The sequence below is a fragment of the Prionailurus bengalensis genome, chromosome D1 (assembly GCF_016509475.1).
Source record: "Prionailurus bengalensis isolate Pbe53 chromosome D1, Fcat_Pben_1.1_paternal_pri, whole genome shotgun sequence".
Classification (NCBI taxonomy): Eukaryota; Metazoa; Chordata; class Mammalia; order Carnivora; family Felidae; genus Prionailurus; species Prionailurus bengalensis.
Genome location: NC_057346.1, coordinates 29,157,112 through 29,185,062, shown reverse-complemented (window position 1 = coordinate 29,185,062; position 27,951 = coordinate 29,157,112). Strand labels below are relative to the sequence as shown.

General features: G+C 38.7%; 1 protein-coding gene across 6 annotated transcripts in view; it reads left to right on the top strand.

Annotated features, from left to right (window-relative positions):
* The window catches only part of OPCML (opioid binding protein/cell adhesion molecule like), a 1,071,706-nt gene that overhangs the window by 945,245 nt on the left and 98,510 nt on the right, over positions 1-27,951 (top strand). For all 6 annotated transcript variants that reach the window (XM_043579850.1, XM_043579853.1, XM_043579852.1 and 3 more), the window contains one exon: positions 24,414-24,539. In XM_043579850.1, coding sequence (XP_043435785.1) covers positions 24,414-24,539 — 126 coding nt within the window. The remainder of the gene's footprint in view (positions 1-24,413; positions 24,540-27,951) is intronic.

The following is a 27,951-nucleotide window of genomic DNA, read 5'->3' as shown; positions in this document are numbered from 1 at the left end:
GATTGAAATAGGCTTTGGAGGCCCTTCCTCTAATGGCTCAACCTACCAAATGACATAATAGGCATCTCCCTTCCTCATAGCAGGGGCCATGGCAGCCAGAGAAAACATCCTGTTGACCAGGCTTCACAGGGATATAGTGAGTCATCTCTCTTTCTGTCTGCAGGGTTAATAAGGAAGAAAGAAGATCTAAAATCCCCAAACCCTGATTTTGCTCGGCTTAGTTTATATAGATACCTCTTTAGCTTATTTCTATGGGACGTAACACTACTCTCTCCTTGACTGAGGGAAAAACACCTTGGAATCCACCACTACCACCCATGGCCTCTTGTGCAGAATTTAAATGTTTTTTTGGCTCCCAGAATCTAATCTGGCACTTCCCCCATGCATTATATTTAATAAAAACAGCTGTAAAGACAATAAAAAAGGTAAAAATAGTGTTGTTTTATTATTATTTAGTTTCCCCAAGTTTCATAAGTTTAATCCTTGACTCCTATCAAGGATTAGGAGTTTTATTTTAATATTCTTTTCCACAAAATCAGTTTCATGTATAAAATAAGGAACTCATTCTCAACTTGGGAAATACTGAGGCCTAACTAAGCACATATTTTGTGAGAAGGAGACTGACCTCTCCTCCTCATGGGATTTCAAGTGGGTAAAATTCCAGGTTGAGGGTCGTTTAGAGGAAAAAGTAAAGTCAAATATGCTTGTAGGAGAGTCTGGGCCCAATTCAAATCATGCTTTCTCCTTTCCTGCAATACTTTGTGCAGGTAAAGCTAATGTCCAGAGTATCTTTAAATAGGAAATGGAGGTATAATAATGGTGCTATCACAAAGGTTACAAAGAACCTCAGACCAGCTAAGGAGAGGATCAATGGACAGAGAAAGGGAAAGTGGGAGATGTATGTCCATCAGCTTTAACTCTGTTTTACTGGCAAGAATCTGCTGAGCCATCTCTTCTTCCTTCTTTCCTAGGAAGTTTTGGTTCTCCTGCCAGAAGCTTGTTAATGACATGCAATTCCACAGGCTCTTGGCTTTCAGTGACTTTGGAGGCCATGTGTGTCTGAATGTTTGTGTCCTCCCCAAATTCCTATGTTGAAATCTTGACCCCCAAAAGGGTATATGGCATTAGGAGGTGAGGACTTTGGGAGGTGACTAAATGGTGAGGGTTGACCCTCATGAATGGGATTGGTGCCCTTATAAAAGACCACAGGGAGCTCCTTCAACCCTTAACTTGTGAAGACACAGCAAGAGGTCTGCCCTCAGAAGAAAGCCATACCTGGCCACCCTGGTGCCCTGATCTCAGACTTGCAGCCTCCAGAAATGTGAGAAATGAATATCTGTGTTTTATAAACCACTCAGTCCATGATGTTTTATTACAGCAGCCCAAATGTACTGAGACAGGCAAGTGTTTTCTCTCTGAACCCTGGTTTTTCCTCATTTGCAAGATAAGAGGATTTGATCACTAGGAGATTACTAATGTTACCTTCTAGTCTAAAATTCCATGATTCTGTAAATTGAAGGAAAATCCCCAAATGTCCTAAATGCTTTTGAAGATCTATGGGCAGTGTTGTAATACCAAGAGAAATATCAAATCAGAATTGTGTTTCTTGTAAGTGATCTTAATTCATTTTTTAATGAATACGTTCTGGTTCCCTTCATATTAATACTTATAGTTTTAGTAGGATGGGGAACATTTTTGTTGAGTCCTTTAAAATTGTTTACATGGAAAGAACATTAGAAAGAGTCCATCTGGGGGCATGTGGGTGGCTCAGTCAGTTAAGTGTCTGACTTCAGCTCAGGTCATGGTCTTGTGGTTCATGGGTTCGAGCCCAGTGTTTGGCTCTGTGCTGACTACTCAGAGCCTGGAGCCTGTTTTGTATTCTGTGTCTCCCTCACTCTCTGCCCTCCCCCACTCATGTTCTGTCTCTGTCTCAAAAATAAATATAGAACATTAATAAAAAGGTGTAAAAAAGAAAGAGTCCATCTTTTGTTTATTTCACTTTACAACAGTTGGTATGCAGCCTTACAGCAGATACAAGGTTGGCAGGAAGAAGATCACAGAAACTGTTACGTGTTCAGACTGATGTGCACATGGGCCCAGAATTCTGATCAACAATGACCAAAAATGAATGGGGGGCATGGTTGCTCACTGTCTAATCTTCAGAAGTTTATATACCTTCATTCTTCTTCTCTTCTTCAGACTCATGAATATGTCAGCCATGAGAGTTTTCCAAGACTTTCTAGAGATAAAACCACCTCTCCAGATAAATATAAATTGAATTCCCTAGTTCTTTCTAGTCAAAAAATTATGTTTTTCTCTCAAAAAAAGTTGAGCTGACTTACCAAACGTGATTTTTCTTTACATTCTATTGTTTGCTCTCTACCCACTCAAATGGGTCATGTTGGTCTGAATTTTTCAAGGATCCTACCATTCTTCCATGGATGAGTTGATATTCATGGACTCATCAGAGCATGCCCCTGAGGGTCCTGGAGTAGGAACAGTATTCTCATTAGGTATACCCCAAATAGTTCACAGAACACTCCCAAATAGATAAAAACAGTAGATCTCAACTCTAGGGCTATCTTAATTGTATAGCTTGAGGCAAAAAATAATATTTTACCCCATGCTTCCTCTTCTTTTTAGTTTCATTTATTTATTTTTTTTTTAATTTTTAGTGGAAACTATAATCAAAGAGAAACTGGTACTTAGTAATGTAAGTACATGGAAAGAGACTTCAGTGTCCTTCCTTTTTACCAGGCTAACTCTTCAGCTAAAGCTCAACACATTTGGGACTTCCAGTGAATTATGAAACTCAGTGTAAACCTGATCTGGGAAGAGTGGAGGAGGGTCATTGACACCAAGACCCTCAAACCCATGTGGTCTGGACCTGACAGTGCTGAGAGACCCCACTTGCCCTCAACAAACCTCAGCCAGGTCACCATTTGGTGGCCAGTTCCTGCTCTTCTCCTTTATGAGTGTGTCAGTGGTTCTCAGGAGTGAGCTGGCTTCTAACTCTTTTGTTAACAACTTGCTGGAAATTACTCTTTTGCTTATGCCTTGGGACTTACTCTACATCTGGGAGACTTTGGTTTGACTCTATATTGAAGAGTAACTACTAGGCTTATGCCAGGGTCAGCTGCTTTTAGGGTGAAGCAAGAGACAACAAAAGATTCTGTAGCTTTGGCCAAGAGATTTTGCTCAAATTAAAGCCAGATATACTTTATAAACACAGTTTGATGGCTGTGGAAACAGCTGGATATGGAAATAAGGAGAACAGGTTTTGGCTGATATCTGTCAGCAGAGCTGCGGAGGGGGCACTTTCATCCTCAAGTTTAGAAACATAAATTTCAGGTCTCAGCATGTTCTCCTTTGCTCTAACATCTGCAGCCCCCAGGAAGTTACATCAGGACAGAACATTCCCACAAAGGTCACTTGCAGGCTTGCTTTCCACAGGCAAGCTCTTCATTGCCCTGGGCACTGGGCAGAGATGGCAAGGAGAAAAAAATGGTGGGAGAGGATGGAAGGAGGCCGTGGATGGTCATTTCCAAATTAATATCTTTTCTCCTCTCATTCTGCATTCAAATCCAAACATAGTGGATCCAATTCTGCTTCAGGCACTTTCATCTGTGAAGTCAGATCAACAGAGTCTGGAAAGGCGAGAATATGGGGGAATCCAGGGAAAATGTACAGGAATGCATTATTCATTCCACAGTATCAGATAATGAGATGTTCCAAATGAGTGAATCTTCTAGATAACTGCATCTTCCTTTCTAAATATTAAAACTTTCTTTACATTTTAGACTATATTTATGTACTTTTTAAAAAGTGTGTTATAAGCCTTTCTGTCTTGAAATAGAACACCTTATTATAATTTTACCAAATCTTGCTTAGTTATCATCATAGTTTAAGGAGAAATTAATTATATCCCTCTGCCTCACAGAGGTGCCACCCAGGCATGCCCTTCTGTGGCCCCACATTTTTTATCTCTTTTTACTGGTGAATCAGCTGTGTTCTCCCCTGTGGGGTGTCACTTGTCAGTGCATCAGCTTATAGCACTCTGTCCTCTTCTTACTTCTAATCTTTTGTCCACAATGACTTAGGAATAAATGGATGTCCCCGGGGAAAGGCAAATAACCAAAGCCTATTAAATTGGCAACTTTATTTCCTGTATGATTCTACATTGCTATTCAGTTCAGATCAACAATTATTCCAAGTCAGTTAAGTGAGGATGCTGTGTTTGGTACTGAGGATTATCAAAAATGCCCTTGAGTGGTTGCCATCCATTAGAGGAGGCAAACAGATGCCTCCCATTTTCCAGGGATATCAAATAGGTAAGGACCTTAAGTTGAGTTCATTATGTGAAGTGTATCAATGGAAGAAAGTACAGGGTAGAGAAGTAGAATAGAGTATTTAATTCATTTTGGTTAGAGAGGGTCCAGGAAGGCATTAAAAAGGAAGTGATACCTTAAAAAAAAGAAAAAGGTGTTATTGGATCAGCAGGAGATCTGTATAAGGGGAAAAAAAGAAGATAAAATATGTCCTAGCCACAAGGAACAAGAGCTATGTTCATAAATTTGAGAATGTTAAAGTCTATCTTTGTTTCTGTCAGAGTCAACCACAACAGTCAACCACTGTTGATTGCATTCAGGGTGCTTTTTTTTTTTTTTAAACTCTATTTTCCAGGGGAAAAAATGTCAAGTAAGTGAAGTTGCTATTTAGTTACAACTTACAGTTAAATGTGGGGGATATTGGAGAACAAGAGAGGGATCAAGTCTGTGAGGAAGGGACATGTCCATTTCCTCCTAAATTGGAAAAATCTTGCATATGAATGGGGGAGTGGTCTCAAGTAGTATTTTACCAGCCAATTTTAACAAAGGTGCCTTGTGGGTTTCCAGTCTGGAGATCTCACAATGCAATCCCCAGAATGGCAGCATCTGTATCACCTGGAACCTGTCAGAAATAGAAATATTCCATCTCCACCTGACACCTGCTGACATGACTCTGGGGAAATGACCCTTCCATCTGTGTTTTTCCCTAAGTCCTCCAGATGACTCAGATATACCACTGTTCAGAGAATACAGAGATTATAAGGGAAACCCTGGATAATCAAGATCTGAATTGAGGAAAGTACTGACAAAGCCATTTCTTCTCCCCCTGCATCCTATTTCCTGATTCCAGAGCACATGGACTGGCGGAAATGCTACACTGTGGGGAGGAAGAAACTTCTTAGGCAGGGCGCACATTCCTCTTAGTTTTGAAGTTTCAGAAGCTTTATTTTGTGGTACAGTAAGAAAGGGTAAGAAGGGGCCTGCCTCTCAGGAAGACTCACTGTCAGGCTTTTCCAAAAACAAACTGGGGAAACTCAAATGCTAATTTATTGATTTGCAAATGAGCCAAACCTGCTGAATGGGCTAGCGCAACAAATCTCTCCAGGAGTCCACTTCCCATTAGAAGGCTAAATGGGAAACTAAAATTAAATCAGAAGTTGGCAGAATCAGGCAGAGGGGACACAATTGTTCTATTCAAATATTTTATGGCATCTGGTTATTCTGCCTAATCCACTTGATCCATAGAAATTATTTCTGATGCAGAAACCACGTGGGTGGATTCTACTAGTCAGGACACTCCCTTCCCTTGGGCAGCAGTGGGTGGAAACTGCCCTCATCCTTCTCTCTTCTGTGCTTCTGGATTAAGAGATGCTAATATCATACATTATGTTGGGTTCAGGTTTCAATGCAGCCTCAGGAGCTCTTGTGTGTGTTTAAACTGAGTTTATATTCATATGATCTCACCCATTGTGTGTGGCATTTATTAATCAAGTTCACAGAGGAGGAGAGGTGACTGTCCAGTATACAATCTATGCATTAATATGACTGTATTCCAATTACACTAGCCATTGTATTATGATGATAGAGGGCTGAAGAAGGAGAGAGAAAATGAAAGATAAAGAGAAAATTGACATGGCCTGAGATGCCTTCTGGAAAACACATAAGGGATTAAACACACACACACACACACACACACACACACAAAGACAAAAACAAAACAACAACAAACCTTCAGTTTTGAATTCAATGTGATTCAAGTCTTAAAGTGATGTACTTCATTCTTTGGGAGTTAGGTATTTTTCTTAAACCAGGGGATACCTTGAGATCTCTTGATTTTTTAAAAATATTTTAAGAGAATTGTATAGAGAAGAGTTTCTTCATTACCAGGGTCCACTGTGTTGCCATTGTGTAAATACTGTTACTTTATACATTATTATTAATACTACTTTGTTGCTTTCTCTAACTTTTAAATGGTGCTTCATTCAGGAGTAATATGAGCAGATTAATGTAAATGTCTTTGGGGGAGGAGGCCACTGAATCCCTGCCTTGATAATGCTCTCTCTGCCAGAGTCATTCTGGTCCCAGTATTTACCTTCATCTTTGTTTTTGAGTTAGGAGTGTGTGTGTGTGTGTGTGTGTGCATGTGTGTGTTGAGTGGAGCAGGAATTCTGTACCTGATTCTAAATTGGGACCAATTTTTGAAAATACCCACTTTTATTTTTGCCTGCTTCCTTTTAATCCTACCCTCTTCCTCTTCCAATCTTTTCATTCCACTTATTTCATGGACACTTCTCCCTGCCCTGCCCACCTTCTCCCTCCTCCCCCAGCCCTTGTAACAAGCCCACACCAGCTTGGCAGGTTGGTAAGCCCTGGTCAGAATTAGAGGCAGAATGTAGGATAAGTGTTGAGTCTACTGCACACACATGCAACCTATTTATAAGCCTGACTCTCTGCTCTGAATTTCCCAAATGCTCTGTGTTTCTGCTTCTGGCACTTTCAGTAGAAATGTCTCCAACTGTAATGAGTTTTTATCACCTTGAGAAGTACCACAGCAGGTTCCAGGTCTAAGCTCTCATTTTTAAACCCGTAGGAGAAATGAAATCCATTGGAAATTAATCATCCATCGTTTGAGGGCTACTTTGGGTCCTTTCCTCCTCCTGCCATCAATACATATTGCTCCATAGCATCTCCAGTGAAGGAGGGTCCTCCATGTACAGTGGATAAACATGTGGTTGTCTTTAGGACTGATAGCACTGTCAGGAAACTTTCTTCATGGAGGTTTTAACTTCCCCACTTCAAAAAAGTTAGGAGATAACTAAGTTAAGGATTAAAATAAACCCCTCCCAATAAAGTTGATGATGTGTAAGATAATAAATCTGATTCATCATTACACTTGAAGGAGATTTTTTTTAAATGTTTATTTATTTATTTTGAGAGAGACAAAGCCTGAGCAGAAGGGTGGAAGAGAGAAAGGGAGAAAGAGAATACCAAGCAGGTTCCCTGTTGTTGGTGCAGAGCCAGACTTGAGGCTCAATCTCAGGAACTGGCTTGATCTCAGGAACCTTGAGATGATGACCTGAGCCGAAATCAAGAGTCAGATGCTTAACCAACTGAGACTCCCAGACACCCCTTACTTAAAGGAGATTTTTCTTTTCTCTCAAAGTAACAAGCTATTGTCCTCTCTATTGGATTGGGAACCTAGTGGTTCACTTTGCCAGGTTCCCTGCCTCTGCTATTTCTTTCTTTTTTTTTTTAACGTTTATTTATTTTTGAGACAGAGAGAGACAGAGCATGAATGGGGGAGGGGCAGAGAGAGAGGGAGACACAGAATCGGAAGCAGGCTCCAGGCTCTGAGCCATCAGCCCAGAGCCCGATGCGGGGCTTGAACTCACGGACCGTGAGATCGTGACCTGAACTGAAGTCGGACGCTTAACCGACTGCGCCAGCCAGGCGCCCCTGCCTCTGCTATTTCTAAGACTCTCTGGTCGTAGCCATTCCCTCTGCCTACCATCTTAATATATCTACAGCCAAGGGGTAGGATTGCCCCATTCCTGATGGCCCAATGTCTATGGGCCATTACTGTCTAGTTCATTGCACCCACTTTGCCTTGTCTGATAGAGGAATAGTTAGAGACACAATAAATGCCTACGTGTCAAGATCAATTTTGCTGCTACCATCCTACCTATTTCTGCCCTTAGTTATGGCATCTCCCCTAAATTGTAGTATTTCTTCTCTTATATTTTCAAGGAAAGAGAACAATTTTATCAATTGTAGCTCAAATAAAATGGGGGCCCCACTGCCTCACTTGAGGACATGCCAAACATGATTTCTACCCCATTCACCTTACTGTGTCCCACAGTATCTGACATTTACTCTGGTAACGCATATTTAAAGTGGTCTCTATGTTTGGTGCCCAAGCTTATAGGAAGTGCCAGTCCACAGATATGTTGTTTTGCAGAGACTAATTATTATCCTGACTCTTATGAAGTACCTCTGGTCCCCAGTCATTTCTCCTGCTCCGTGGCAGTAGGATTGCACAGCCATTCCTTTGCCCAATGCTGTCATAAACCAGGGCACCCAATTTACGAGACAGGACTGAGCACCTGGAGAAATTCATAATGAGCAGAATCTGATACCAGTAGTGTCTATAAGATGGCCTACACCATTGTTACTTAATATGTGTTGACTCTTTTACTCCTTACAAAACACTCCTGCCATTTGGGTACTAATTTTATGTCTATTTTAGAGTTAAAGAATATTGAGGCACGATAGGTTGAAAAACTCCCAAGGTCACAGAGCCAAGAAATGGTAGCACCAAGAAACAGACCAGGCCCCCTGTCTCCTGAGGCCAAGCTCTAACTAACACAGTAAATTAACTCTGATGTATAGAGAAGGGTGATTTATTAAAAAGGACACTGGCAAGCCCAACAAGCTTAGGCAAAGGACGCAAGGAGAGAGTTCACAGACAATGTTTTACACATGTGAAATGATGAAATCAAAACCATACAGAAATAACATCTCTCGTTTATCATATTGGAAAAACGCCAAAAGTTTATTAATACATGCTGCTGACAAGATGGTTGGGAAACAGGTAGTCTCATAGATTGTTCCTGGATGTGAAAGATAGTAAAATTCCCATGGAAAGAAGTCTATCAACAACCATCAAAACTACCAATGCATCTACTCTTTAAACCAGTACCTATTCTGGGACTCTATTATTCCATACACACATTTTCCCATGTCTAAAACACACATGTGGATGCACACACATGTGTACATACACACACGTGTACATACACACACACAAATACAAGGTAGCTTGAGTGTCATTGTACTAGCAACAGACTGAAATAGAGATTAGCCCTTGTATCTGTGAATAGAATGCTAGTTAGATAAAATTTAATACATGTATACCAGGGAACACAGTGCAACTCTGCAAATATATTAGGTATATTTTTATAAATATAGAGACAACAGTATATATACTCTGCTACCTTTTGTATCAGGAATGGTGATAATGCAATTTTCTTATTTGCTTGTTTTGCACAAGTAAACATTGGACAGATAAGCAAAATACAAATAAATTATGGGAGTCCATAGGATAAAGGGGTATAGAGGGTAGAGGTGGGCATCAAAGTTTTCCATGTATACTTTTTAAAGTAGAATCATGTTTGAATCATGGATATGTACTAATATTTCAAAAGATTAAATTAAATAATTTGAAAACAGGATGCTATGTAGCTCATACTATCCTGAGGTGCTGAATATCTGATTATAACGTATCTCTTATTCTAGGCAAAAATAAATGTTCTCCATCAAACCCTTCACCATGTTACCCAGATCTTCTGACACCAGGCTATGGAAGTAAAACTTAGTGAAGTGAAGCTTACTGCTTGTTCTTCTTCACAATAAATGAAATAGTGGGAGTGGGGAGAAGTATTTTCGTTTCCAAATATCCCCACTTCACAGCCCTGCAATCAAGTTCAAGTGTAATAACATTACTTGATGTGCCCTGGAGCAAGAAGACTTGTACATATAGTGTGTTATTAGGCTCCTGTGAAATTATAGAAGGTGATTGCTCCCTTCCCCTGACAATACATATGTGACCATTATCTGGGAAGTGAAGTGCATAAAAATAGACAATGTTAATAAAAGGATTGAAAATATTATTAAAAGGTGCATCAAATTAAGCTGATTTAAAGGCTGCAAGAGTCTGAAATTTATGGTGAGTATGCCATGGGCTCATTGGGATTTTAATTTGGAGAATCCCTATAAAACCTGGACTGGAGCCATCCTTTCCTACTCAAGGCAATTTTTCCTCTAAGCCTCCCTGAATACAAGGAGAAATGTCTTGGTGTGTGACTTTTTTTTCTTCTACCTGAGTGCTGGTGTGTCAGATATAATGTAAAGCATACTGATTCATATGAGTAGAAAGTAAGGACCCAGACTTTCCTCCTTCACACAGCCCTGGAGGTTCAGGGAAAGTCAGAGAAGGGGTTTTTTGTTTTGTTTTTGTTTTTCAGGGAAAGTGTCCTCCTTTTGCACCAAAAGTACTGAACTTGAAGCTACTATCGTAAATATCAATGCCTTTTTACCTGTCAAGCTGGTTGAACCTTATTAACCTGAAATATTTTCTGGGCTAGTGACACTGGAACCTCTAATAACCTTTTAGTCCACTGCCTTGATACTTAATGTGTTTTAAACATTTTTGGCACAACTGCTTTCTGAAAAGGTTTTTGCAAAATACATTCAGCCCAAGCTGTCTACGATATTACAGATATTACGATGTTGCTGGGAATAATATTTTCCACAATAAAATACCTGCATCATTATGACATGTTAAACATTTAAAGATAGTTTCTGATGTGTTTTGTTTTTGAAGGGAACAGAAGTGTAAATTCCTTGTGGGTGAGTGGTGAGCACAAGAGACCTGACCCCTCAGCAAATGGCGTGAATTATTCCATTGGAAGCATCCAATGACACTGCATTCTGGAGTACTGGAAAGCCACATTTTTTTCCCCCTAACGTGCTTTAATTGCTTTTTGCTGGGGCCAGGGATATTTATGTGTTAGGAGATTGCCAAGTTATTTATTAGATGGAGTATCTAGGGATAGACTAATATAAATCACTTAGGCTGGTATTGAATATACCAGACACTCAGTAATTTAAAAAGCTTTAATAAAAATGCTAAAATATGAGACTTGTCTTTGGCTGTAATGAGACTCAGTTATCATGTTTTTATCAGCGATATTCAGTCATGGGCCCCTCCCCCTTTTCCTAGTGTAAGAAAATGAGGATGCAACCATTATTTCCAGACTCTCCAGATTTGTTGGAATTGAGAAAGGTTTTACAAATTTGAGGAAAGATTCAAATGAGAATTATATTGAGTGTCTAATGGCTGACTTCCTCATACTAAGAAATCTAATATGTTTTTTTCATAATAGAAATCTTGTCTTTTGTGGATCTAGCATGTTGGGAGATAAGCAAAAAGAATATATAAGATTCACTTAGCCTATAGAAACCTTACGTGGTGTATCTTTTCTGTGATACAAATCACATTATTGTGAAATCTGTAGCCAATCCCTGCTTTGCAAAAAGACAGAGTCAAAACTTATCAAGTTTAGAACCAGTGGAATCCTGGAGAACCAAAGCAGTAGCTTTTATTTTCTTTAGTGGGAATACTGAATTTTAGGTATATAGAATTCTATGGTTTTTATAGTGTAATTTTTTCATATTCTTCTTTTTTTAAGTTTTTATTGTAGTTTCAGTTAGTTAACATACCGTGTTATGTTGGTGTACAATGTAGTGATTAAAAAATTCCATACAATACTCAGTGCTCATCATGATATGTGTCCTTCTTAATCTAGTTCACCCATCTCCCCACCTCCCCTCTGGTCACCATCAGTTTGTTCTCTATAGTTAAGAGTATGTTTGCCTCTCTCTCTCTCCCTTTGCTCATTTGTTTTGTTTCTTAAATTCCACATATGAGTGAAGTGATATGAAGTTTGTCTTCAAGTGTACTTATTTTTATGATCTTATTTATTTATAACTGGAAACTTTTTAAGGAATTTTATCATCCTTATGTCACAAAAGACTGAAAAGGTAGGTCATGGAGGTAATTGCCATTTTCATAAAATTAATGAATGGAAGAGAGAGAGCCGTGTTTTCTCTACCCTCTTCCTTCCACAGCAGCATCCAAGTAGGGATGAGATTATGCACAAGTGCCCATTTCTTCCTGATTTCCCAATTGTCACCTTTCTCCCATGATGAAGAGTTTTTGCATGTGATTCCATGGAACTCCTATCTTCAACTGTGTCTCAGACCTGCGGGTTGCATAATGAGTGCAGGAGTGAGTTGCAATGACCTGTCATGGTGACACAGAGCAAGTGGAGAAAAGTAGAGAAGAGGGAACATCCAGTTAGCTGGTGGGGTAATTATTGGGGAGAATGTGAGACTGATTCCTGATGGACTTCCCAAGGGCTATGCCATGTCCAAAGGGGTGGCCAGCTTAGTTGAGATACCACCCATGCTCTGAGGTTACTAATCAGTTGAACAGAGCATAGCAGAAACTTGCAGCTCAGCCTTATAATCAGAAAGCTCTGGGGTGGGGTGTGGGTTGCACAGAGCAGGGAGAGAGCAACAAGGTACTAGTCTTTAATATGGAGCAAGGCAGGAAGGCTTGGAGAGGTTGGGTGAATGTGCCCCAGGCAGTTGCAGCCGTCCATAGGGGTGCTCCAGACCTATGTGGAGTGTGGGTATTGGATAAGGTTATGGGACACACTTTGAAGAAGGGCATGAAGCAAACCCATTTCCATCTCCTCTCCCTGTTTAAAATGAGACATGTAAGATTTGGGATAGGAAGGCAAGTTGGACACACAAAGGTAATATCAGAGAGTACCTGCTGACAGGTCTGTTGAGCAGAAAAGAACTCACAAAAGACAGGAGTTGATGGTAGGGTTGGGGTAAGGTCATTAAATCCTAATAGTGGACAAGATTGGCCTAATTCTCAGCCCAGCCATGCCTCTAGCCCCACCTGCCCCAGCCAGTAAGGGCCTAAATAAAGCAAGACTGGGGCTGGAGCATCACGGACTCTGTGGTGAAATGTTGGGGTAAACACCAGGTGATATTGTCCCTTTTCAAACTTTTTTCTGTGGTGATATTCTGTGACATGGGAGAAATAAATAAGAGTCTGGGAACTTGAGGCAGGAAATGGGAAGAAATCATGGTTAAGAAGATACTGGAACATTACCTGCATTATCTCATTTAGTTTTGCCACTTACTCAGTGAGGCAGGAGTTTTTGGTATTATCTGTCCTTTCAGATAATCAGTGTGAGAGACACTTCTCCAAACCCTACAAGAATTCTCCATTGCCTACCATGCCATGTCCAACTGGGGAAAAAAAAAAAAGAAAAAAAAATCTGCTAGGGGGCAGAAATCATGGCTTTTTGATCCAAGCAGACTTGAATTGTGCCTTTGTACATGGACTGAGACCTTGGGTTCTGAAGTCCGTCAGAACCAGGTACACAAATCTAGCTTTTCCTTTTTCTGGCTGTGTGTCATTTGACAACTTATTTATTTACCCTTCCTCTGCCTCTATTTCCTCATCCTTAAAATGTGAAATAGTAATCTGGCTTCATAGGGTTTTCACAAGGATAAAATAAATGGTACATACAAATTCTTTGTATGGTGCCTCCTGACATGAAGTTCTCAGAGAGAGAGAAAGAGAGAGAGAGAGAGAGAGAGAGAGAGAGAGATGCTGATAAAAAAAGAAAGAAATAGAGAAGAAGGAAGGAAGGAAACATGATTCTAGAAGTGTAATTAAAGAGTCCATTATATTGACATTTCCCATGTCCCAGGCACCATAATAAAACACTTTTCCCCCTTTTCTGTTCATTTGCCCTTTATTCCTCACAGGGCCCTATGAGTTACCTGTGATCACCATCCTGCTTTGCAGTTTGAAAACTGTAGGTTAGGGGGCGCCTGGGTGGCGCAGTCGGTTAAGCGTCCGACTTCGGCCAGGTCATGATCTCGCGGTCTGTGAGTTCGAGCCCCGCGTCGGGCTCTGGGCTGATGGCTCAGAGCCTGGAGCCTGTTTCCGATTCTGTGTCTCCCTCTCTCTCTGCCCCTCCCCCGTTCATGCTCTGTCTCTCTCTGTCCCAAAAATAAAAATAAAAACGTTGAAAAAAAATTAAAAAAAAAAAAAGAAAAGAAAACTGTAGGTTAGAAACCTTTAAACACTTGTTCAAGGTCATGCTATGAGTGAACAAGCGGGGGACCCCAGGTTGCAGTAACAAAAGAAGCTATGACATAGTTAAAGAGGGAAAGTAGAGAAGGGAAGAGGTCTGAAACCAGAGCCTAGGGGTCCAGAAATTCCAAGGGGTTCTGGTGTGAGAGACGTGTGGGTTAAGAGAGATTTGGGGACTTCCCTACACCTCTTGGCAAATACTTGACAGAATTGGGGCTAGAACCAAAGTGAGCTGCAAAACGAGGAGGTTGTGCTAGATGATCCCTAATGTCTCTTTTTGACTTTAAAATTGTATGATATAAATTAAACCCTGTGGTTGTGTGTGTGTGTGTGTGTGTATGTTTGTGTGTGTGTGTGTGTGTGTGGCGAGCATTCTCAGGGGGAGGCAGCATGTCAGCAGAGCAAAGAACAAAAGGAGACTCCCAGAAGGAGGGCATCTCCATGCCTCAGAAAGAACAGGACCATATGAGAAAGTCTCTTTGACTGCATGTAATTTCTCTGATCATGGTCAGTTGCTGGAATTGTGCAAATTAAAAATAGGAGATGTGTGCCTGAGTCTATAAATAATTTCTGTAAGTGATGCTGTAGAGACAACCCTTACAAACAAACACAGCAAAGCTTGTGTGGTTTGTGATGCTTCCTGGTTCCTGGTGTATGTTTATGTTTCCATAATTCATAATCATTTCTTCTCATTCCCCACCATTTCTCTCATCATAATAGTACCAAGAAGAGGAAAGCAATCAGAGTAAAGCAGGTCTAATCTTATCCGGCATAATATAAAACTCTATCACACCGGGACATGTGGGGAGGCTATGTTCACACTCACAGTCTATAAAACCAAACAATGTGGATCTGGCCCTGCTTCCCAAGCAATGGGATGTGACCTCATGCAAATAAGACTAGTTCTTACTCTCTAGCTTCCCCCACTGGATCCTGAGAGGTTGCATTATCTGGAAAATCTCTTGTACTTATCAGTTAAATTCAGCACACATTGAGCACGTACTAGATACCAGGCATTAAACAATACCAGGGATATTGAGATGAACAAAATGTAATCCTGGATCACAAAGATCCCCCAGTCCAGTGGGCAAGAGAGATGTAGAAATGAATAGAACACCCTGAGAAGTGCTTTGAACTGAACACATAATGATATCAGTCACCAAGATTTGTTCATCTTACTTCTTAAGTAAGACGTAAGATGCCATCTCTGCCCATCTCTCCTGCTTGTACACTTGTCCAAGCTGCTACCACCTCACTGCTGGACAACATCCTAGCTAGTTCTCCTGTTCCTATTTTGCTCTAGCTCCTTCTGCTCTCTGTACTGTAGCCAACAACAACCTATTTTCAATGAAAATCTGTCCAGCCCCTGGCACACACCATCATCATCATCATCATCATCATCATCTTTAGACATTCTAATGCCTTCTGCAATTTCTCTTATAAAAAGGACCCAAACCTTAGCATTTCCTCCAATAAACTATAAGGTCTGGCCCTGCCCATCCACTCTCCATTTGTGTGATTTCACTCTTTTGACTTCAGCCACAGACACCCAAGTGAACCATATTCTGTGTCTTTGCAGAGCCTGTACATACATTGGTCCCTCTGCCCAGCTCTGCCCAGAACAAACCGTTCACCCAAACTCATTGACCAGGACAGACCCTCTATTTGGGGCTGTCACACTTTGCACCACCGCATGTAGCACAACCACACATTGATTCCTATGATTATTTGTCAACATCAGTTTACCCTTCTAGACATTAAGCTACATAATTCACACAAGAGAAGGACCTTTCTGTCTACTCTTCTACCCAAAGATAATGCCCAGGATACAGTAGACAATAAATAAATATTTTATAATGAATGTATTACATCATTATGTGCATGTAGCCCTGGGGCACAGACTTACATTTGTCTTTGGAATGGGAAGAACTGACAGAGAGAGGATTATATCTTAGTATCAGTTTTCAAGTAAAAGTAGGTCTTGTGCAGGCAGATGCAAGGGGAAGAGACACAGACACAGAGGGTACAGCGTATGCACAAATGTGGAATTGTGCTAAGCAGGGAAGTTTCAAGAGTGCAAAACAGGCTGACATGGGTAGGGTAGCATTAGCTGTCTTGACGAAAAGAAAAGAAAGGGGAAACAGTGGGCACTATTGAGAGACAAAGAGATTAGCAATTGTAGGTTAAGCATAATGCAATGAACTAGCAATACATGAAAAAGGTATTTTCTCAGAACCCACAAGTAGCAGGTTGCCTTTTCTCCTCATATAGCACAGAAACTTTTGATTCTTCCTATCCACAGCTGACAAGCCATGTTTCTTTTCTTTTTAATAACATTTATATCAGGGTTATGATTTATTTACCAGAATTATCTTCCATAGATCTTCAAGGTTTTGCAACAATCACCCCCCTCCAATTCTAGAACATCTTCATCACTCCAAAAAGAAACCTTGTGCCCATTAGAAGTCACTCCCTATTTGCCCCTCTCCCCAGCCCTGGCAACATATTAACGTACTTTCTCTTTCTCTATAGATGTACCCATTCTGGACATTTCACATACATGGAAATCACACAATATGAAGCATTTTGTGTCTGGCTTCTTCCACTTAACATGTTTTCAAGGTTCACCCATGTTGTAGCCTGTATCAGTACTTCATTTTTTAAATAGATGAGTAATACTCCATTGTATGAATATACTACATTTTTTATCCTTTCAGCCATTGATGAACATTTGCATTTTTTCCATTTTGTGTCTATTATGGATAACGCTGTTGTGTACATTTGTGTACAAGTTTTGTGGGTTTGTATTTTCATTCCTCTTGGGTGTATGCCTAGGAGTGGAGAATATGGTAACACCATCCTGAGCCCATTGAGGACCCACCAGACTGTTCTGAAGGCAGCTGCAACACTGTGCAATTCTGCCAGCAGTGCATGAGGGTTCCAATTTCTGCATGTCCTCACCAACTTCCATTGTTATTTGTCCTTTTGCTAATTACAACTATCCTAGTGAAAGTGATGTAGAATCTTACTGGAGTTTTGATTTGCATTTTCATAATGAATTATGATACTAAACACCTTTTCATGTGTATAGTGGCCATTTGTATATCTTCTTTGGATAAATGTCTATTCAAATCTTTTGTCTATTTTTAAATTAGGCTATTTGGCTTTCATTATTGAATTGTAAAAATTTTTATATAGTTTAGATACTAGTCCTTTATAAGCTATATTATTTGCAAAAAAATTATCTCATTCTGTGGCTTCTCTTTTTCACTTTTTCTATAGCACTCTTTGAAGCACGAAATTAAAAGCTTTCTTTCTATTTTGATGATGTCCAATTTATCTATTTTTTTCTTTTGTTGCTTGTGCTTTTGCTGTCATATCTAAGAAACTGTTGTCTGATCCAAGGTAAAAAAGATTCACACCTGTGTTTTCTTCTTTTAGCTCTGACTTTGAGGTATTTGATCCATTTTGAGTTAATTTTTGTGTAGAATGTGAAGTAGGAGCCCAACTTCATTTTTTGCCTGTGGATATCCAGTTGTCCCAGCACCATTTGTTGAAAAGACTATTCTTTCCTCATTGAATTGTCTTGGCACCTGTTGAAAATCAATTGACCATAAAAGTATGGATATATTTCTGGACTCTCAATTCTATTTTATTGATGTATATATCTACCGTTAGGCTGATTTTTAAAAGAGGGTGCTTCCTAAGAATATGTTCATGATTAAAGGAAATAATATATACAGAGCAATTAATACTAGGCTAAAAGAACTAAACACTAGCAATTTTGTGACTGCCGCTGGTGCTGTTACTGCTGTGTTCCCAGTACAACACTCCTGGACTGGTAATGTTGCTAGAAGATCACCAACTGGCAGAATTTTAAACCAGAAAAGACCTGAGAATTCACAATTTATTTTTTTCACTTAGAACCAAGCAACTTAAAACAAACAACTGAACACCACCACCACCACCACACACATACACATGTGCATATGCACATGTTAGCCAGAGGGGTTAAGCGATTTACAAAGATCATACACCTATGGAGGAACCAAGATCAGATCATTTGTCTGACACTTCATGTCTTGCCTTTGGCACCATATAATTTCTGTATACAAAATATGGCATGACCTAGCCTATCATGTATGCTATAATTCCCAAATTATTCTTACCTACACTTTATGAAATAAACTTGTTTATTAAAATACAAAACAAAAGTTAACCCTACAAGAATAAAACACCAATTCTTTTATGTATTATTTTTTTTAAATCAGATTTGAGTATAATGGAGAACATTTCATATTTATGTTAGCTTTCACATGGTCTCTTAATATTTTGTTATTCCCTGAGGATAAACAAGGAGAAGAAGGAGGAGAAGGAGGAGGAGAAAATAATAGTAATAGCTATTTAAGTCTCCTTAAAACATTCTCTCTAATATAATCTCCATATTCCTGTGTGATGTATCTTTTTATGCCCATATTAGGTAGGGGAACCTGAAGCTTAATCACATCATTTTTTTTTTTAATCACACAGAAAAAAAGTTGGGGAAAAATGTATTCAAACTTTAGCCTCTATTACTCCAAATTATAATACTTTTTAAACGGTGCCATCCAGTCATAAATAAAACACTTGCAAATACTGTGGCTGGACAGAGTCAGAGTAGGTTTGAGATGGGTGAAATTAATGTCCTTGAAATAATGGCACATGGTGCTAAAGCCTGTACTCAGTTCCTTCTACAAACAGAAACAGACACCCCCTAAGAGAAAAGAGATAAGAAAAAGCCAGGGATTTCTCTATACAAATCTGTGATTTGTCCCACTCATTTGCTGAGGCTCAATTATTCAGCTAAAGAGGAAGAAATTGATATTTATTTAATATATACTTTTTACCCTGAAGCATATATAATGAAGTCTTCCCAGTTATCCAAGGTGAACATCAACTATATATAAGCCCTGATTTAAAGTTGAAGGAACTGAGATTTAGAAAATGAGCAATTGGGCACAGACTAGGCTTATTCTAAATGGCATGAATAATATCAAAAATGAATATATAAAAATAACTAATAACAACTAACAATTATTAAGTACTAATTTCCAGGCCCCATGCTAGTGTGCTATATACATTGCTCCTTAATTTTAACAGCTAGAATTAATTATAGACAGAGAGAAAAATGCTGTCTTAATTTTATAGATGAAGAACTGGGGGTTCAGAGGAGTCAACCCAAAAATACCCAAGGTTGCACAGGTCTTTTGGAGCCTGGAACCTAAGCTATGGTAATGGCCTTCTCATAAGCTGTTTCAACTATATTATAATCAACATTATGTAAGGTGGTGTTAATATGTCAGAATGTGTGCATTTTAACCCCTAATTAACTCAGGTTTGCTCTCCCACAAATGCAAAATAACATGTATAACAAACTACAATTGACCTTTGAATATGAGGGATAGGGGCGTCAACACTCCCCCAATAAGGTAAAAAATCCACACGAAAACTTTCAACTCTCCAAAAATTTAACTATTAAGAGCCTAATAACATAAAACATTGGTAGCAAATATTTTATATTTTATATGTAGTTTTTACTATATTGTTTATAATAAAATAAGCTAGAGAAAAAAATGTTACTAAGAATCAAAATGGAGAGAAAATATATGTATAGTACTGTACTGCACAAAAACATTATATGTGTACTCAAATCTGTGTTGTTCAAGGCTCAACTGTATATATAGTAAGCATTTATTTATTCAGAAACATTTTATTAAGCACCTGTTATATGCTTTATTAAGCACCTGTTATAGTTCTAAGTACTAGTGATATAATGGTTTATACAGCCTATAGTTTTGGACCAGAGAGACCTTAAACAAATAATTATAAAAATGAATATAAAAGCACAAAACTATATAGGAATCATTAAGGAAAATTTAAGGTTGAAGAGAAATTATAACAAAATAATATGAATTAGATAAGTTGGGGGTAGGACTCAGGTCAGTAACAAAGACTACTCTGAGGAGGCAATGTCAAAACTGAGCCCAGAAGGAAAAAACATAAGATTAAGGTGGGGGAGTACTTCAGGTAGAGGAAACGGGAAATGTCAGATCTCTAGGATGGAAAACACTTGACAGATTATAAGATATCCAATTTAAAAACTGATTCATTCATACATTACATTTAGAGGGGAAAAGGATGTTACTACCCGTCGGGTTTTGTGTTATATAGCAGGAATACAAGGATAGAGCAGATTCCTTCCATGGAATAGCTTAGTTGCAAAGATAAATTGTATGATAAAGACATAAACAAGAATGCCTAGGGAACAGAAGAGAAAACAGCTAGGGCCCATAAATGAGCTCATATGTGAGTTGAGTGTTGAAGGATGAGGTGTTCAAATGGCTCAGAAGTAGGCAAGTGCTTTCCCAGCAGAAGGGACAGTATATGTAAAAGCACAAAGATGAGAGAATGATGTAGCCTTAGAGAAGTATCTGGGGTCTACTAGTTAGAGAAGAGGCTAGTAGGCTATGGCCAGACTGTGAATGGTTTTGTAAATCCTGCTAAGAAGTTTGGATTTCCCAGTCTTAGCAAGGGGCAGATTGTTGGAGGTATTCGACAGAACAGAGATATTTAAGAAGTGATTGTGGTAGGTGTATGGGGTTTGAATTATAAAATGGAGGCGGGTTGAGAAATGAAGAGTTTTGTAACATTCAAAGCTATAGACAATAAACTTCTCATGGCCATGTGATTGGAGAAGATGTGCCAGGTTCAGGACTCACTGGTATGTTTAAGAGCAGCTGGCCATTCTGAGGGTAAAGATAGAATTTGTATATACCTTATGGTAACCCAGAGCCCAAAGATACTTTTGCAAATCTGCTCCTTCCTCAAGATAATTCATTGCTATCTGATAAAATATTATCTGTCACTTTCTGTGTGTGGTATGTATATGTGTATATACATACATAGACTGGCAGACAACATTTTATTTATGTCTAATTATACATCTAAATGTCTATATCTATTTAACTATTTTTATCTATTTATGTTAAATAACTACAATTTGAAATTCTTGTAGTTGTCCATTGAACAACATGCACTATGGAGACCCTATTGTATGCAACCCACCACCATCAAGGACAAGATAACTGGATGCATTCATGATCAGCAGAGGTGGGGCTCCTAATATCTGCAGATCTGACTAAAACACACTATGCTATTTGTCATCTTTTAATTAAACTTGTGTAGGTCCTGTCATTTTCAGTGAATAATATTGGTTTTTGGTTAAGATTTTTGTGTTTACCTATATATATATATATAGGTAGCTATAGATGGATATAACTATATATAGGATATAGATGGTAGCTATAGATGGATAGATAGATGATAGATAGATGGATGGATACATACATACATACATATATACATAGATTGACACATAAATTTCATAGATACTTAGAAACAGATAGCATTTGCCACAGATTAGTGTTTGCAAATGGAACAAAGGTCTCCTATAAAAATATGTAGAAACATTTATTCACTTCCAAGAGCTCCTTCAAAAAATTATCATGCTAACGAGGGGAGGGTCATAAAAGTATTGCCAAATTAAATTCAGATTTAAAATTAAATTAAAAGTGTTGAGAACCTTCCTTGAAGATGCTGCTTGTCAAAAGCACACCCTGGGGGAAACAAAGATGTCTAAGATGTACTCCTACCTTCAATGTAAGCAGTGTGCTGGGGAAGCAACAGGAATGAGGTGGTTTTGTTCCTTGTGGTAAGTGCTGTGAGGGAATTTTTTAAAATTTGTTTACAAAGTTTATTTATTTTTGAGAGAGAATGAAACAGAGCATGAGCAAGGGAGGGGTAGAGACAGAGAGGCAAACATAGAACCCAAAGCAGGCTTCAGGCTCTGAGCTGTGATCACAGAGTTTGACGCAAGGCTGGAACCCACAAACCATGAGATCATGACCTGAGTCGAAATAAGACAATCTACTGACACACCCAGGCACCTGGGAATTTTTTTGTGTGTGTGTGCTTATTTATTTCTGAGAAAGACAGACAGGCAGACAGAGTGCAAGCAGGGGAGGGGCAGGGAGAGAGGGAGACACCGAATCTGAAGCAGGCTCCAGACTCTGAGCTCTACCTGGGGCTCGAGCCCAGGAGCCATGAAATCATGACCTGAGCCAAAGTCAGAGACTTAGCCTACTGAGTCACACAGGTGCCCCAAGTTCCATGAGGGAAGATGCACTGGAAGGTCATTTGAAGCAGAGGAAACAGATTATGCAAATATAAATATTGTGTTTGGAGCATTGATAAGATGTTGACCAAAGAAGCAGCTTAACTTAATGGAAAGAATTCGGCCATTTACTAACCATGGCATTTTGGGGAGTTTACCTAACCCTCCACATGCCTTAATTTCTTCATTTTTCATGGTGAGAATATTTGTTTTATTTTTTTTTTTAATTTGTGAGGAAACCATGAGATAATATGTGTGCAAGCAATTTAAAAATAAGCATTGTGTATTAACACACATAATTAAATTTGCATATTAATAAGGTTATTATAATTGAGAACATAAAGAACTTTTCTTCCTCTCAATCCCTTCTCTATGTTTCCTTTCTTACTGGTATCCATACCCTTGAAACTATGGTTATCTTTCCTCCTTTGAGAAAGTGGCAGCACCATTCCTGAAGTGCGGGGGGTGGCAGTTAGTGATGCCTGGGGCTTGGTGGAAATGTTTGGATTAACCTTTGCAATGCCATTCCAGGAACCTGCCTCCTAATGGATGACATTGACTGAGCACCTGGAGAATGAAGAGTTCATGCTAAATATCCATGGAATTTTACAAATATCTATTAATCCAGGACTCCTTGAACTATCAGAGGGAATATAGCATGTACAGAACTGATGATTCAGACCTGGGGGTCATGTTGGGAGATCTGTCCTTTGGCATCATAGCTGCAATGCACTAAATTCTCCTCCACTAACTTGACTGTATGAACTCCTCTCCTGAACTGTATCTACCTTAAGACCAGCACCGGGGAGACTCCTGGGTCCAGAGAAAGAAAACTTCAGATGGTCTAACACAACCAGCTAAAGCAGACATTATTCTGAGAATATTGTGGAAGGTGCACTGAAGTTGTTGCTTTATAAAAGTGAAAAAAGTATTGACATTTCTAAGCCCAGAACTATTTTTTAACAAGCTAGAAAATACTGAAAAACAGGTAGTACAGTTTTCTCAAGAGAATGCAGTGTAGTTAGAATGCACACTATTTTTTCCCAGTGTGTATTTGGGTAAAATATGTTCAATGAAATTTCAGGCCAAATCCTAATGCAGAAATAATCCAAAATATGGCAGATTTATAGGGTAGGCAATTTTTATTTATTTGCTAATGGGGATTCCCTTAAGAAGTCCAATGTTCTACTTGTTACTTATGGCTTCTCCTTGAAAAGACTTACCTCTAAGGTCTCCGCAGCATAAAACTTGAGGCTGCAGAATTGTCTGCATCAAGCATCAGCCATAATTCTCCTTTGCCACTGACTCAGGGTGGTTTGGAATCTACCAGCACTCTACCTGTTTGGTAATTAATAATTCATAATTAAACTGGCAGTTTGAATAAATCAGCATAGCCGTAGGCTTGGAGCCTCTCTTACCGTCCCTTTGAGAATGTGAATATAACAGAGAAGAAAGCTTTAGGTATCTGAAATCCTCCATGAAAAGGTTTGACCTCACACCCCCACACCCATCTCATAGTTTTTGGATTTGTTTAATCTGTTCTTTGGATCTTTCTTTCAAAGAGGAATTAAGCAGGTACCCTTGTCAGCCTTTGTGCCAGACACTGTGGAAATAGAGATGTATGTGACTCCATCCTTATCCTCAAGCAACTAAGTCTAGGTAAAAAGACAGGCATGTAAAAAAAAAAAAAAAAAACAGCTGTGATACCACATGCTCAGTCCCCTCCCCATGGGAAGTTCAGACAAATACAGTGGGAAAGACAGGTGATTATCTTTTTTGGATTTGGGGAAAGTTAAGGAAAACTGTGGAGAGGACGTGATCTTTGAGGTCCCTTGAATGAGGAGTTGTATCTTTTCAGGTAGGCAATGAAGCAAAGAAGAGGAAAACAAAGCTATGCAAGTACTTGCACTTTTGCCACACTCTGGGGAGAGCTCGGGTTGAGCAGCTGAACACTAGCAGTGTGTGGTGTAAATGGCCACATCCTTGTCAAATCAATCAATCTGAATATTATTACTGAGAATAATACTTACCATAAAAACATGCTATGCAAATATTTATAGGCCAATACCTCCTTTTGAGTACAAGGAATCATCCTCATGTATTTCTTTTCTCCTTTGTTTCTTTACAGTTCCTCCCCAGATCATGAATATCTCCTCAGACATCACTGTAAATGAGGGAAGCAGTGTGACCCTGCTGTGTCTTGCTATTGGCAGACCAGAGCCAACTGTGACATGGAGACATCTGTCAGTCAAGGGTAAGGCCTTTACCTGTAGGAATTTTTCAGCATTATTCTATTATTCTATTAAAGACTCTGTTCTAATACACAGCAAAATTTTGGGAAAACTGAAAGTAATGTTGTGTTTGTAGCATAGTAATGTAAAAGCAAACAGACCACATGCATCAGTCACCAAGTACTCCATTAAAACAAAAGGATTTATAGAGATAAAATGTGCTGAATTATTTTTCTTAGTCCTTTTTATGACCATAGAAGACTTTTGTTTTCCCAACCAGGAAGAACAGAGGTGCCATAAGAATAACTTCCAACAAAGACACAAATTTCTCATCTGGAGACCCGTGGGTCAAATGGTAATTTGCCCTTTCTCTAAAGAGAATGCTAGAAGGCTAGAATGTCCATTATAAATGTTGGTGTCACTGTGCATCCAAGAGAGAAAGGATCTCCTCACTCAGTACTTTTAGGACATTTCCCCAGAGCTGTACCTATTTGACGTATACATAAATAGTCCTCCTGGGTGGAAGAAGGAGGCTAGAAATGGTGAAGCACCCCTAGATATGAATGTCCTGGGTACTCGATCATTGGTATTAAACATCAGTTATGATCATCTCCACCTTCATAGGAAGGAAACCAAAAGAACGGTTCCTTATCCTTTTGGAACTAAAACTTACTCCAAGTTGAACTTGAAGAGATGAACACAGAGTCACTTGGTATATTTACACATTGGTAGAAACTATGATTAATTCTAGAAATTATACAAAAACAAATGTTCCCTCAGGCATTAGAAAATACAAACAGAAATTTCAGTGAATAGGAAAATGTGTGGGGTATGCCTGTGTGTGATGAAAGAATAGCCTAGATCTAGAGGAAAATGTGGGAACAATCTTAGTAACCTTGAGACAGAGAAAGACTTACTAGGACATCAAAGGCTCTAATCATAAAAGAAGAAAATATGAATAAATTTGGTTTGGCATTATTTTCTCACAGCTGCTGTTACAAAGTACTACAAATGGTATGGCTTAAACAACAGAAATGTATTTTCTTATAGTTCTAGAGGCTATATGTCCATGATCAAGGGTAGGGAGGGTTGGTTCCTTTTGAGGGCTGTAAGGGAGAACCTGCCCAATGCCTGTCCCCTAGCTTCTGGTGGTCGACTGGCAGACATTTGTGTTTCCTGGCTTGTAGGTGCATCACCCTGATCCCTACCTTCATGGTCACATGGCCTTCTCCCTGGGTGCCTCTCTTTGTGTCAAATTTTATCTTTTTATTAGGACACCAAGCATATCAGATTAGAGCCCACACTAATGATTTCACCTGATGTTGATTAACTTTGTAAAGACCCTATTTACAAATCATATTCTGAGGCATTAAGGTTAGGACTTCAGGGTATCTTTTTTGGAGGAGGTGCAACTTAACTCATAATGGCTTCAACAAAATTAAAAACACCATTAAGTGTAAATGAAAAGACAAGCCATAGACTGGAAGATAACATTTGCCGTACATATATCTGACAAATAATTTATGAACTTTGTCTGGGCTATATGTTTGGGCTTTACCTGGGCTATATGAAGAATTCTTACAACCTAATTCTAACAACCCATCTTGAAATGAACAAAAAAAAATGAACAGACAATTCACAAAATAAGATATATGAATAAAATAAGCACATGAAAATATACTCAATATATTTACCACAGAAATGAAAATTCAATCATAATGAGATGCCACTACACTAGAATGCTGAAACTTCAAAACAAAAAAAAAAAAAAAAAAAAAAAAAAGAAAAAGAGAAAGAGAAAGAAACTGACAGTATAAAATGTTGGTGAGGATGTGGAACAAGTGAAAATCTTACACATAAGTCCTGGGACTGTAAAATGGTATAAGCACTGTGGAAAAGAGTTTGGCACTTTGTTATGAAGTTAAACATATACTTAGCATATGACCCAGAAATTCTGTTTCTAGGTACTCACCAAAGGTAAATTAAAATGTATGTCTACAAATATGAACATACACATTCATAGCAGCTTCACTGATAATAGTCTCAAGCTAGATATAACCACAAACCCTCAACAATTAAATAGACAGATTGTGTATATTTAAACAACAAATACTTCTCAGCAAGTAAAAGGAACATATCATTGTTACATGTAGCAAAATAGATGATTCTCAAAATCAGGCTGAGCAAAATAAGACACAAAAGTACATAGTGCATGAATTCATTTATAGAAAACTCTAAAACAGGCAATACTAATTTGTAGTGACTGAAATCAAGTCAGTGCTTGCCAAGAGCAGGGATTTGGGGAGATGTGACTACAAAAGGGCCCAAGGGAATTTTTTTTTCAGGTGATGGAAATGTTTTATATCTTGAATGGGGTAGGGTGCTGGTTATGTTGCTACTTACATAAGTCAAAACAACAAAGTGTACACTAAAAAGAGGAACATTTTATTGTATGTAAATTAGAATCTAAATGAAATTTTTAAAATACACATATAACAACATGGGAAATAATGAACTGAAAATTTGCACCTAATTTGTAACATCATTTATGGAAGCAGTACTTCCTACCTGAGAGACTGGATTTTTTTGTTACTAAGAGCATCAGTTAAGTGTTCACTCTCTCATTTCCTCCATGTAAACCAAGATACATATGTCAGTCCCTGCCTTGGGGTAGGGAGATAATAAATAAATCCACTAAACATTCTTTGTATACAGAACTCAGATATCAAAACATAAAATGTCTTTATGATAGAGTAACACTAACAAGAATATTAAAATATACATAAGAGACATCAGAAAGCCTAACTTTAACATAAATGGAGCAATAGCTTATGTTACCAAAGGCACAAGCCCCATGGGAATATTGCTTGGACTGAGTGATAATTTTGGATTTAAATTACATACAAAACTATGTCTAAACACCAGACCAATTTTTATGTATCTGGTAAATTCAGATGTTTTTGTAAATTCTTGACATCCAAGATTGCATTGATTTAATCCTAAATACAGTTTTCTGAGCCTAGAAATTTTTTGAAAGGCATTTCACCTTTGTGTAAGTGTTTTGAAGGAACTCCTTATAACGGTACACTGGTAAGGTTTTCCTCTTAAAATAAAGGAGATTCGTCCATATTCCCAATCTTTTATACAACATAGTAGTTACAAGTCAGTCTCAAAAAAGCTCAGAAAATCCTACATTTAAATGATGCCTCTCCTCTTCAAATCTTCCAGGCTATGATCTACTTTCAGTTGCCTTTCCTTTTCTCATGGCTTTGGCCTTCACTTTGCTGCCTTTAGTTCCCTATTGTCTCTTTCCCCCTCTCAATGACATTTAAGCACTTAAACTCAAAGCATTGTTTCCCAAATTTGAAAAGCTTTGGAACCTGGAGGATTTGCAAGTTTAAAATGTGCATCTGCAGAGTGTCTACCAATATTTAC